At 50.0% G+C, this 13864-nt stretch overlaps 1 protein-coding gene across 1 annotated transcript; it reads left to right on the forward strand.

Annotated features, from left to right (window-relative positions):
- The first annotated feature begins 1671 nt into the window (after window positions 1–1671).
- On the forward strand, window positions 1672–3881 carry MFSD6L (major facilitator superfamily domain containing 6 like). The gene has a single exon (XM_037164992.2). It carries the CDS (start codon window positions 1838–1840, stop codon window positions 3623–3625), a length of 1788 nt encoding a protein of 595 aa, XP_037020887.2. The 5' UTR covers window positions 1672–1837; the 3' UTR covers window positions 3626–3881.
- Window positions 3882–13864: the final 9983 nt, after the last annotated feature.

Raw genomic sequence — 13864 nt, forward strand, 5'->3', positions numbered from 1 at the left:
TCCCCAGGGATTGGGGGCGGGGTGGAGGTGGAAGAATCCCTTTCGAATTTGGAGATCCAAAACCAGAGAGGTAGGCTCTTCCTTTTGGCCTCGTTGCCCTGAGACTGGGGCAAGTCCCACAGCACATTCTCACTGCCTAGAGGAATAGGGTAAGAAGGTCTACCTGGGGTATCTAGGTAGATGGGCCCAAGGGCAGCCTTAGAGTTCGTGTGCCCTCATGGGGCATGTGAAGCAGGTGAGGTTTTCTCAGGTAGTTGAAAGCAAACAAGCTTAATGGGTCTGACAGTAGAAGGGAAGAGGTGAAGCTGTGAGCAGCATCTGGATGGGCACGAATGTGCGCAGTGCCTGCCCCTCCCTCAGTGGCGGTCAGCTCAGGGGAAGACCAAGGAGCAGCTGGACGTGGGAGCCGCCACTGGAGCTGCAGAACCCAGAGAGGAGAGGGACTAGGGACAGCCCTCCATGTCACTGAGCTGGTTTTAAGGCTGAAGTGACTGATTTCAGTGAATGTGAGTTTACCTGGAGGTGCCTAGATTTTTTTCTCTCTGCCATCAGGGTGATGCAGAGTGATTGGTATCAATCCGGGCATTCATCGTTACCAGGTTCTTGAAGTAAACAGTTGTTACAGTTGGGGGAGGGCTCTGGGCCTCCTCTCCCACCAAGTTCTCTACCAGCTCCCAATAAAAGCAACTTGTAGACCAAATTCTGCTATACGTACACCACCCACCCGATTCCCCTCCCCACTCCAACCAAATTAGGTGCTCTAAACAAAGAAACAAAAGTTCACTGGGCCATCTTGGAGTGAAGCCTGTGGCACCATTCCAAAGGGTGTGGCTTGTGCAGGAATATCTAGATTCTTAGGCTCTGTTCACCAGGGGACAAACTGCTCAAAAAAACAAAACAAAACAAACAAAAAAAAACCCCAGAACCAATCAATGTGACTTGGACGCCGCTGTTTCACCAGTGAAATTTTGCCAGTATCGATCATGCTAATTGACGAAGTCCCTTTTGCTGTTCTAAGATTGCTCAAGTGCTTGTATTAACTGTGTCTGGAGTGTGGCTTTTAAATTCCATGTTAGCTGACCTCCTCTGGAGTACGAACTCCCCAACTGGACACTTTAAACGTGGGTTAGAACTGCCCAATACATACACACTGTTTCGGGGTCTAGGATGGATGCTCGGGTGCGGGCTGCTGGGGTGACTCTCCAAGACAACCCTCAGCTGTCAAGCCCTCCCTGGGGATCTTCCCAAATGAAGGAGATTGTGTCACCCAGTCACGCCCCTTCCAGGGCGCTCACATCTATTGAAACAGCTCTAAGCCCTGGGGCCAAAAAGAGCTGCCCTGCTGAAGTTTGATTCGGGTCGGTCGCGGACAGTAACGAGGTGGTCCTTGATCATGAGGCATTTGGGTAAAGACCTGAAGAAGAGGAAGGGAGCTCAAACCTTGGCTTCCATTCTCGCTCCCCGCCCCCCGGATAGTTTCACTCGCCTGAGGCAGTTTAGGAATCTAACTCAGATTTGTGAGCAACGCGAAACAGCGTCGGGGGCCGGACGAGGCGGGCGGGGCGGGGCCGCGGAGGCCGCGGGACGTGGCAGGTGCGGGACGTGGCAGGTGCGGCGCAGGTGCGGCCCGCAGGTGCGCCGGCCGCGGGGCGGGGCCACTTCCGGGCCGGACGCCGGACGCCGGACGTGGGGCGGGGGCGGCCGTTGACCCGGCGACCGCGGCGCCGCCCGAGGCGGGAGTGGGCCCCGCTCGCTCCTCCGCGCGAGCCCCCCTCCCTCTGGGCGCCGGGCGCCGCGCCCCCCGCGGGCGGCCGGGGTCCGGCGGGGCCGGGCGGCCATGAGCGCCAACCCCCAGTGGGACGTCCGCCGCGCGCTGCGAGTGGCGCGGCTCTTCCAGCTGCTGTGCGGGGCCCGGGAGGCCGCGGTGACCCCGTTCCTGACCCTCTACCTGAGGCAGCTGGGCCTGGCCGCGCCCTGGGTGGGCCTGCTCATGGGGACCAAGCACCTGATCGCAGCCTTCTGGGCCCCGTTCTGTGCCTTCCTGGCCCGAAGCTACCGGAACAGGAGGGCGCTTCTGATGGGCTCGCTGCTGGGCTCGGGGGCAGCCAGCCTGCTGATGGCGCTGGTGCCGCCGCGGGACAGAGCCCCGGGCGACCGCGCCTGCAACCGCAGCCGCGGCGCGGCCCCCGCCGTCCTGCCGCCGGAGGTCGCGCTCACCGGGACCTCGGCCCCGGCCCGACCGGCCTCGCGCAGCCCGGCGCGGGCCCCCAGCCTCCCAGCCGAGAGCAGCGCTGGGACCGGGGACGCCTCCGGCTTCAGAACGGGACCACGGGAAAGTGTCCGAGAACCTGTCAGTCATCCGCCCAGACACTTGGTGGGCTCTGCTGAAGGAGCCAGGACCACACCCGAAGTTCTCCAGCCTATCACCCCAGCGCTGAAAAACACTCCCTGGGAAGGCGCTTTTAAGGGGGTCAGTACTGCCCACCCTTTGCTTGCTGGGGGTTCAGCCCTGGGAAGTCCAGCCAACTTGTCAGCAGCCAAGGGGAACTCGGGAGACCTTGATTTCTCCTGGGAAGGGTTGCGATGGACTTTCATTCTCTCCTTGGGGTTCATGGTGCTCTGGGAGCTGCTGGCAGCCCCTCTGCAGCAGGTGGCGGATGACAGCCTATTCGAATACCTGGACTTTGTGGACGCCACTGACCGTTACAGAAACCTGTGGTTCTGGAGGCTGCTGGGCACGTCAGCAGGCGTGTGTGGCATCGCAGCCTTGGTGGAGCAGCTGGACTGCTTCCTGATGACGAGTGGCCCCCCGGGTGTGGTGCACTTCTATGGCTACTCGCTGGTCAGCAGCCTGGCGTTACTGGTGAGCATTGCTTTTCCTGTCCCCAAATGCAGGCAGCGGGAGCCCAGCTACAGAGCCGTCAAAGCACTGTCTCTGATAGAGGGCGACCCCCGCCTCATTCTCCTAGCCTCTACTGTCTTTGTGATAGGAGCCATCACCAGCACAGTACAGAACTTCCTATTCTGGCACATGAAGGACCATGGGAGCAGCGAGCTGGTCATGGGTTTCTCAGTTGCCCTGGGCTTGCTGGGGGAAATTCTGCTTCATCCGTTCAAAACCACGTTGCTTAGGAAACTGTCCAGAGCAGGCACGGTGGGGCTGGGGCTGGGCTGCCTCTCGGGGCAGCTGCTGTACTACTCTTTCCTCTGGAGCTGGTGGTCCGTCCTCCCCGTTCAGATCCTGAGTGCTGTCAGCAACGGGGCTCTGTGGTGGGCAGTGGGGGCTTCCATAGAGGACCTGGCCACTCCCAGAACGGAGAGACCTCTGAGAGCAGTGTTTGAAGGTCACTTCTATGGGGGCGGAGCCAGCCTGGGGAGTTTTGTGGGGGGCTTCGTGGTGCGGCACTTCAGCCTGGCCGCCCTCTACCAGGCCAGCTGCGTGGTGCTGTTGCTCTGGCTGATTCTGTTCCTGTCCATCTGGCCAAGACTGCCCCAGGAGCGGCAAATCAACTACTCAAAGCTGCTGACCATGGAGGCAAGTGACACAAGCGACTCTGAGCAGGGGATGGAACCGGACTGGCTTGTGAAGGCCATGAGGGAGGACCTCTCAAACTGGAAGGGCTGAGGGAACATCGGGATGTGCCGACCTGGGGAGGAGCCAGAACACTGGACGGAACTCAGCCTGCTGAGGACAAAATCCCCAAGTCCTGCCTGGGGCTGCTGGGAGCTGAGGAAGAGAGAAAGTGTCTTTATGTTGAAGCCCCACAGGTTCATCTCACTGACTGTATGATTTTCTTCACTTGGATAGTAAAAGGGAACTTCATTTTTTGCAGTTCAATTTTTTTAATAATAGAGGAAAAATACATTTGCTAAAAACCAAAGTTCTCAGCAGTCACTGTATTTTTGGTGTATATGGTTTGCGAGCGCTTTGCTAGCGCTGACTGGTGCGGGTGATTTCAGCCATGGCTGGAGTGCTCAGATCGCCCTGGCAGTGCCCGGGAAGCAGTGGGGACCTGCAGTGGCGGACTCAGGTGGCAACGTAACTCCGGCTTTGATGAGTCATGTACATTCCTGTGGGTCCTAAAAGGCAGGAGCCTGATCCTACGAAGGCCGTGCTTGGGCAGGCAAGAATTGTAATGAAAACCGAAACCGTTTTCTCTCTCACTCCACTGATACACAGGTGCCGACGCTCCCACCCACATACCAAAGTTTCCAATAGGAGAATGTGATGGAAAATGTAACTCGTGTCCAGGGGAGAGGGGTGGTTAATAGGTTTTCATTCTTACTCTCAGGTATGTGTGTCTTCAGGGAAAGTACCCTTAGATTCATCTCCATGCTTATGTCAGAGCAAAGGTGATTTTGTGTCCTTTGGACTTGCGTGTTGTACACTTCACCTCACGGGAGCACATGGAGATTGCGTGCATCTGCTTTGATTAGGATGGGGTGGCCTCTGTGGGGTTCACATGCTACGGGCAGCCCACACTGCACCTGTGCCTAGTCACCAGCCCTCCCTGTGGCCCGGGAAATGGCCCTTTATCCCAGGGCCCATCCCCCAGAGCCCAGTTATTCTGTTCTATAATCAGGTGAATATCGGACATTGGACTTAGAAGAGGCCTTATTTTACAAATGCAGAGAAAGTCTCACAGCTGGAGAGGGTGAGACATGAATGTACGCACACATGAATGTACTCTGGATCAGATATGGTTTTAGCAACTTTATTTTTTTAATTCTTCCTAAGTAGCTTTAGGGTACAAATAACCAACCAAAAGAAAAAATAACCTCTTAAATAATTTAGGGATTCACTTGTCTCGCATAAGAAGTCTAGGGGCAGGCAGTCCAAAGGCAGTCCAGCTGCTTAGTGATGCCTCTGGGGACCTAAATCTCTTCAGTTCTTTGCCATCATCCTCAGGTTGTAGACCTTCCTCCCGTATTTGGTCACTTATAACAAGGTGGCTGCTGCAACTCCAAGCCTCTCATCCACATTCCAGGCAGGAAGAAGAGGGCAAGGGGAACAACAGGATTGAATGCCTATACCAGGAAAACAAAAACCTTCCTGGAAATCCTTAGATTGGAGTGAACTGCATCACATGGCCACCCTCAACTGCAAAGCAGTACGGGAGGTGGAGTATTTTCCACTGGGCACATTTATACCCCAAGCAAAATCAAGGTCCTGTGAGGAAGAAGACAGGGCTGGCAATGTCTCAGCACAGTCTCAGAAGTGGAAATTGCATTCGGGCCTGTCTCAAAGCCTGAGTTCCTTTCTGCACAGCAGGCCTGCTTCCCGCAGAAATGACTTTAGCCACTTGACTTCCCACAGCAACCCTAGGAATACATGTAAATCAAGTTTGTGAGCTTCATTTCACAAACAAGAAGATGGAGTCTCGAAGAAGTCATACATGGAGTCACAGGCAAAAACACCTTTTCACCCCAAATTCAGTGCATTTTCTGCTATGCTGAATTCCACACCTGGCTGGCCACTCAAGCCACCTGAGGAGCATTTAAAAAACACGGGTTTCTGGGGTCCATCAGGATCTCTCAGGTGCAGCCCAGAATCTGCAGTGTTAATGGTGCCTCCCAGTGATTCTGTGTGGCTGGCCAAGCACAGATCCCCTTGGTTACCCTTTCCAGCCCTGCATGTCTCACCACACTTTGGCTGAATGCTTCTTAGCATGCAGTGAAGAGAATACTAGCTATTGAGTGGCTCCTATACGTTAGACACTTTCCTAAACACTTCATGTATACTCACTTATTTAGTCCTCAAAACATTTCAGGTCGTAGCCTTCTACCACCTCCAATTTACAGATGACAAAACTGACGGCTAAGTAAATTGCTTGAGGTCACACAGCTAGTAGGTGGCAACATTGGGATTCAGATCCAGCCTGGTGGTGCTGAAACCTGAAACTTTATTATTTTTTAAATTTTATTTATTTTGATACAGAGGGGAAGGGAGGGAGAAAGAGAGGGAAAGAAACATCCTTATGTGGTTGCCTCAGGTGGCCCCCACTGGGGACTTGGCCTGCAACCCAGGCATGTGTCCTGACTGGGAATTGAACCAGAGACCCTTTGGTTCATAGCCCGTACTCAACACCCTGAGCTACACCAGCCAGAGATTGAAACCTGAAACTTTAATCACTATGCTCTATGGCCAAGAAATTGGACCAAAGATGGAAACTTAAATATTAATATTTAAGGCAGCTATCGCTTGAAATTTACTGGAAAGTAGATAGTATTTACTATGTAGACAGACAGACAGACAATAATGCTAAAATACAAACACATGTGGCCCCCTAACATAAACAAGAGGATGAGGAACAGGACTTGGCTTAAGAAAAAAGAAAGGGAGTGTGATTTCGTTGGAAGAAGGAGGAAGAGAAGCATGATGTGGAAGAGGGGACTGAGCAATACAACAGTTTAAGGACCTAAAAAAATTTATGGGAAGGATGCTGAGAAACTTGAGTTTTAGGCTATTTACTATTTGACTAGCCTCTACTGTAGACGATTACGTGACTTGTGGAAAATACAGGAGTGAATAAAATGAGTAGCCCCCCACCCTCAGGAAGCTGATAGTCTAATCGGGAGGCTGACTTCTGTTCATGCACACATACATAAGGAAGCACAGGACACTGGAAAATGCCTCACAAAAGCAAGCATTATGGGAGTTTAGGAAAGAGCGATCATTTCCGGCTCAGGAATTCAAGAAAGGTTTTGTGGGATTACATGTAAGCTAAGCATAAAGGATAGTAAACCTAACAGGTAGAGAAAGGGTAGGAACTTGGGAAAGGCATTCTAGGCAAAGGGAACGGCATGAGCAAAGTTACAAAGGTGGGAAGTATGGGGTCTACTTGGAGAATAGCAACAAAAACTGTTCGGTGGTAGCAAAAAATTTGTGTAGGGCAATGCTGAAAGGCAAGGCTTAGAAAGGTAGCTTAGGACCAGATCATGGAAGATTTTGATTCAGTAGACTTTGAATAAACCATGGAAGGTTCTAGAAAGGGTCATGACAGGTGAGGACTACACTGAGCCTTTAAAAAAATAGCTTTATTGATGTATTATTGACATATAACATACTGCACATGTTTAAATTGTATAATTTGATACACTTTAAACATGTTTATATACCTATGAAACCATCATGAACATCAACATAGGGAACGAATACATCACCCCCCCCAAATTTCCTGCTGCCCCTTTGTAATCCCTCCTTTCCCCTACCATCCACCCTGGTCCTAGACAGCTACTGGTCTGCTTTCTGTCACTATACGGAGGTAGGAAAAAGTAGTTTTACAGCTGTGAGTGACATTCTTTTATGTTAATAAAACTATTGTGATAGTCATAACCTGCATGTCTTGTCTATCTGAACAACTGTAAACCTACTTATGCCCACCCTGTATCTAGAGTAGTTTGCATTTTTAAAGACTATAACATGTACTCTTTTATGTGTGACTTCTTTCACTCAGTAGAATTGCCGTGACTTCTGACACCCGCTGTGGAGTCAGGACACGCTCTAGAGCTTACAGGCACCCAACTGTCCTCAGTCAGACACCCGTGCTCTGACTGAGTGGCCGCAAATATGGTTGTTCCTACTTCCCCCTCGGGTTCAATAATTCACTAGAGCTATTCACAGAATTCAGCGAAGCACTATACTTAGGACTACAATTTTATTACAGCCAGAGGACACGAATCAGAACCAGCCAGAAGAAGAGTTGCAGATGGGGAGGTCTGGGACGTCCCAAATGTGAAGCGTCACGTCCCCTCCCTGGGGAGTCGGAGTGCGGCACACTCGCAGCACACTGATGTGTGACCACTGATGAGTATTTCCAACCAGGGAGACTCTCCAAGCTTTGGTGGCTGCGGTTTTTATTGGGGCCTCATTATATAGCTACGACTCATTGAAGCGTTGGCCTGGGACTCTCTTCAGTCCTTTCTCCTGCCCGGACATCGTGTGGTTCAAAGTCCCAAATTTCTGCCATGCGGTCAATCTTTCTGGCATGGCCAGCCCCCACTCTTGAGTGACCGAGTTCACACAGACACTGGTGTGGTCTGAGAGGCCCAAACAAAGACACTCTTAAAACTTGGAAAAATTCCAAAGATTTCGAGGCTGCCTCCCAGGAACCAGGGGCAAAGGCCAGCCAGAAACTCTCACCAAACAGGGGCACACAAACAGAACAAGACAGGACAAGCCGAAGGTCAGGCAGTGAGTACTCCACGCAGTCTGGGGCGGGGGCAGTGTTGAGGGCTGGGTGTCCAGAAGACACCGCATGGAGAGGATGATGATGAAGTAACTTGCATACTGAAGAAGGGACTGGGACATAAAGACAGACTTCGAGCAGGTCAGTTAAGCTTCATAAAATAAAAATTAAATAAATGTTTAGCTCTCAGCCTCGTGACTATCAGAAACATCAAGTTCTAACATATCTTGGTTCCAGCTAAGAGGAAAGTAAATACTGAATGAGCCATTAACATTTATTTTCAGGTTTACTTAAACCATTATTTCCCAAATGAGTTTTGTACAACATTTAATTACAGTGAAGGTGGGGGTGAGGGCTATTAAAAAAAATTCTGTGGTAACCACTTTGGAAAAGGATGTCAATTATTGTCACTTCTTAGAAAATTACAATGTACATTAGCAGTTAAAGGCTCTGAAAAGCCTATCATCAACAAACTTGTTAGCTCTGTGGGGCCTAGAATTCTGCTTGTATGTCCCGTGTCACAGCTTCTTCCAGGTAACACTGACCACTGTCTTGGAGAACCAATAGCCCCTACAATAGACTTTGGAAAACACCAACCTTGGTAATTCTGTGTGTGACCTTGTCAACTGAGCAGAGTCAGTGCCCACTGACAAATCTGGGCTCCCTCGCCCAAACTGGCAAGAATCCTGGATATCCCTGCTAAGAACTTAACAAAGCTTGCCTCGTTAAGTCGGTGCATCAACTTACTTCACAGGTGAAATATCTAAGTTCGGAAAGGTGAAAATTCAAAACCAGGTCTGCTTGAGCCTGTCCTCTCAATGTCTGAGTTCAAACTGATTCTGACGAGTGAAAGGCTCTTCCTAGCGGGGGAGTGGGCTGCATCTGTCTGGGCAGGAAGGGGCTGCATCTCAAAAGTGTATGAGGATCTAATGATAAGATAATGTATGTGCTATGGACTGACTTGTGTCCCCTCCAAATTCATATGTTGAAGCCATAACCCCCAATATTTGGTAGGGCCTTTAGGAGATAATTGGGGTTAAACGAGGTCATAAGGGTGGGGCCCTAATCCATTAAGATTGGGGTCTTTATAAAAGGAAGAGGAGGAGACACTGGAGAGAGCTCATTCTCTCTCTGTCTCTCTCCCCCCGCCCACCCTCAGCTCCCAACCTCCAGTGCACAGAAGAAGGGCCACATGAGGACCAGGGAGAAGGCAGATGGCTATAAGCCAGGAAGAGCGGCCTCGCCACAAACTGAATTTGTTAGCACCTTGATTATGGGTTTCTAGCCTCCGGAACTCTGAGAAAATAAATGCCTATTGTTCAAACCATCCGGCCTGTGGCGTTTTGCTAAGGCAGCCTGAAAAGACTAATATGGTATGTGAAGGAGTTTCAGAGGTGGAATCAATAATATAGCCGTTGGCTTTTGATCGGACAATGAGGTGGAGAGTTAAGGAAGAAGGAATCAAGGTTCATAGACGATTTTACAATTTTCAGTTAATATGATGAGGGAGAAATTCTGTAGAAATAGCAGAATTCAGAATGACAGACAACCAGTGCAAAAATCATAAAAATGACAGTACAGCAAGAAACATCACTCCTAATCCTGCTAGCTCCCTGCCTATTGTGGCTGACTGTCACTGTTTGGTGATGCTCGTGATGTGGGGTAGAACAGAAGGCGTTCCCGACATCCAGAGGCTTTTCGCAGCCACCTTTATGAAACTTGACTCTCTTTTCAAGCCTGGTTGGGGAATAGCTTGGAGACATGAGGTCAGACTGGACTGAAGTGCTTTTCTATCCTGGGAGCCTGTGATCTGTGATAGGATCATGATTTGGTGAGGTGTCTTCTGCTACAGAGTAAGTTTAAGATATGACCCCTGGAGCAAATCACTTACTCCCACTGGGTCTCAGCTTCCAAGTCTGAGAAGCAAGGGCCTTGGCCTCTGTGACCTTGCCAGTTGGTACTGCTCCACTGAGACACAATTCCTGTCTCTGCGCAGCCGCAGGTGTTTCTTCTGGAGGAGGCAGGCTACCCTAATGCTGCCGCAGTCTCTCGGCCCCAGCCCTCCCCACTGGGCAGAATAGCACAGTGTCCTGGAACCCCAAGGATGACTGGGGATTGAGTGACTGTTCACATCCTTCCCCGAGCCTGGCACTAAGCCCTTGGTCTGGTGTGTATTGTGGCCACATTGAGCCCCAAGCCTCAGCTGTCTCTAGGGACAGAGTCCCCAGCCCTGCCCACCCTCACGGCAGGGCCCAGGGGATAATGGGATGGACCAGGGGGTCAGTCTGTGGGGACTGGGACTGCAGGCCTGTGGGCAGGGGCTCCAGTGTGGGGTCTATGGTGGCGGGGAGTGGTCTGGGCAGACACCTTCTGTGTGGGGAACTCATTCCCAGTAGCATCCAACCTCCCACCCCTTCCACACAGCTTAGTTCATGTCAACCATCACAGGCCGCAGCCTTGGATTCCTGCGTCCCCTTGGCCCTTTGCAGGGAATGAGGGTGACCTCTCAGGCCTGAAAAGCCATTGCTACCTCCACATGGGGTGGAAGGGATGGGGCTGAAGAGAGCTTCTGAGAGCAAGCCAAAACAAGAAGGGAGAGGGGCTCCACCAGCAGTTTGGATGCTGTCCACCAGGAGGCACCAAACACACTGGAAAAACTCCCCAGAGGCTTCTTCCACCAAACCTGGTTTGGTGCCCTTTCCTAAGCTCCCAGTAGGGATGAGGCTGGCCACTTGAAGACCCTTTAGCTCTTGGAGCCTAGACTGGCAGAAAAACCCTAGGATCGGGTGACAGCCACTGAGCTGGCTTTGTGAGAGAGGCAGGGGGTGTGCCCAGGAGAGGGGCCTGGGTAAAGGGAGAGCTGCAGGGTCTGCACTAGACTTGGCCAGTAAAACACATAGGTGCCAACGGCTGCACCAGCCCAGCACAGCCCCAGGCACTTCTCCCTGAGGAGACAGGCTACCCTGATGCTGCCTTGGTCTTGGTCAGTGTGGGTAGGAGTTGGTTCAAGCACAAAGGAAACAGGAGAGATGACTGCGTGTTGCACAGGAGTTCCCTAGAACGGATAGGCCACAGGGCATCAGAGCCACACTAACCACATCAGTTTCACAGATCTTCACTTCCTGCTCCTCGGCCCCCATCCCCTCCCAACATGGGCTACAAAAGTCTCACCGATTAATGTCCAGGTGCCTGCAGGGACCAGGCATTCACCAGGCCCTGTTACCAAAGGAAAAGGATGATAGGGTTTGTCACGGGACCTTCAAGAAAATCCTGACACCCTCTCATATCACCACACACAATGTCTTCCTTTTCTCGGGAAGCAGATGGCATCAGCAAATAGTCCTTCAACTTTTCTTGGCAAGTTACATCAAAATCTGTGTGTCCCTTTCCCAAGAAAAGAGACTGTACTTCTGGGAAGGAGAGAGTATAACCGTGCTGTTGTGTGGAGGCTGTACTGACTGGCTTTCTGGGTTCCTGTTGGAGAATAGGGAGAAACTTGCCCAAGGTGGGTAGATTAGGTAAGAAAGCCACCGGACCTGCCCTAAATGAGGTCAGCGAGCTGGGAATGGATGCTGCCAGGGCCCCATTTCTCAAGGAAAGTTGTGAGAAAGAGCGGAGTTCCCTTCACAACAGCTGCCCGCCTTGCCTCCGGGTCCCCCTGTGGGCAGCAAACACACCTGGCTGCGTCTGTCCCTGGGTCTAGTGAGCTGACCCAACTCAGCAAAGGCAAAAACCAACTCAGGAGGTTGGAACATTTGAAGAAATCTTGCCTTCCATAGAGGGCCAGAGGTGGTGTGGGTAGTATCTAAATTTCACTTAGCTTTGTCTTGGGTCGGGACCACAGAAGCATTTAGAAATCAAAATATTTTTTTAAATAACTCTTCTTTGTTCATGCTTTGTTCATGGTTGCCCAGAAATCTTTGTCTCATTGAAACCAAAGAACTCTAAGTAAGGACAACCTGGGAGAGAAGAGCCACCAGGTGCCACTACTACACTCACACGGGGCACCACCACCTTCATGAGCACGGCCAACAGAAGTGAGGGATGGGCTTCGGGGGTAGGGGACAAAGACTGCAGAGACAGGGCGAACGCCAAGGGACACAACAGGGCAAAGGAAGCCTACGAAACAGGAGAAAATGTGTGCAGATCATGTATCTGACAAGGGATTACTATCCAGAAAATATGAACAACTCCTACGACTTAACAACAAAAACCAAACAATTCAATGTTTATAATAAGCCACGGACTTGAATAGAATTTTCTCCAAAGAAGACATAGAAGTGGCCAACAGACACATGAAAAGATTCTCCAGCCCTGGCTAGTATGGCTCAATAGGTTGAGCACCAGCCTGTGAACCAAAGCATCGTTGGTTCAATTCCTGGTCTAGGGTACATGCCTGAGTTGCAGGCCAGGTCTCCAGTAGGTGGCATGCAAGAGGCAACCACACATTGATGTTTCTCTCCCTCTCGCCCTCCCTTCCCCTCTCTAAAAATAAATAAATAAATAAATTTTTTTTTAAAAGATGCTCCACATGACTAATTATTAGGGAAATGCAAACCAAAACCACAATGAGATACCAACTCACACCCATCAGTATGGCCAGTACAAAAAAAACCCCCAGAAAATAACAAATGTTGACAAAGATGTGGAGAATTGGAACCCTTGTGCACTGTTGGAAGAAATGAAAAATGGTGTGCCCACTATGGAAAAACAGTATGGTGGTACCTAAGAAAATGAAAAATAGAACTACCATATGACCCAGTAATACAACTTCTGGGTATATATCCCCCCAAACTGAAAGCAGGGTCTGGAAGAGATATTTGTAAGCCCAGGTTCACAGCAGCATCACTTATAATAGGTAAAACATAGGAACACCCAAGTGTCCATCAACAGATAAATGGATCAACAAATGTGATTTATACCTAGAGTGGAATGTTATTAAGCCTTAAAAAGGGAGAAAATTCCATCACATGCTCCAACATGGATGAACCTTGAGAACATTATGCCGCATGAAATGTCAGTCACAAAAGACAAACACTGTAGGATTTCACTCACATGCATATGGTTCCCAGAGTGGTCAGAATCACGGGGAAAGCAGAATGGCGGCTGCTGGGGGATGGGCACAGGGGAATGGGAAGGAGTTTCATAGATATACAGTTTTAGTTTTACAAGACAAAAAAGAATTTTGGAGATGGGCTGCACAACAATATGAAGGTACTTAACACTACTGAACTATACACTTTAAAATACACTGAGTTGACACATTTTCTATTATGTGTATCTTACCACAATTATAGTTTTTAACAATGAAAGAGGCAGGTCCAGCTTGAGCCTTTTGTTGCTGGTGCTGGTGTTGGTGATGCTCTCTGTCTTCGTGCGTCAGCGAAGCACTTCCAACACCACACTCAGTGGTAGCGGTGAGGCGCTGTTCCAAACCTCAAAAAGATGCATCTAAAGTTTTAAATATAATGTTTGCTGAAGGTTTTATTTAGCAAAAGAAGTTCTCATTTCTTCCCACTTTTCGTAACATTTTCATCTTAAACTTTATTGAGAATTTCTTGCATCTGTTGAGATCATGTGATTTTTCTTCTCTAGTCCATTTGGATGGAGAATTTTACATTTGTATACTTTTTATTTTTTATTTTTATTTTTAAATAACATAAATTCTTAGATAA

Source organism: Artibeus jamaicensis, unplaced genomic scaffold (genome assembly GCF_021234435.1).
Source record: "Artibeus jamaicensis isolate MK-2021 breed Jamaican fruit bat unplaced genomic scaffold, CSHL_Jam_final contig_781, whole genome shotgun sequence".
Taxonomy (NCBI): Eukaryota; Metazoa; Chordata; class Mammalia; order Chiroptera; family Phyllostomidae; genus Artibeus; species Artibeus jamaicensis.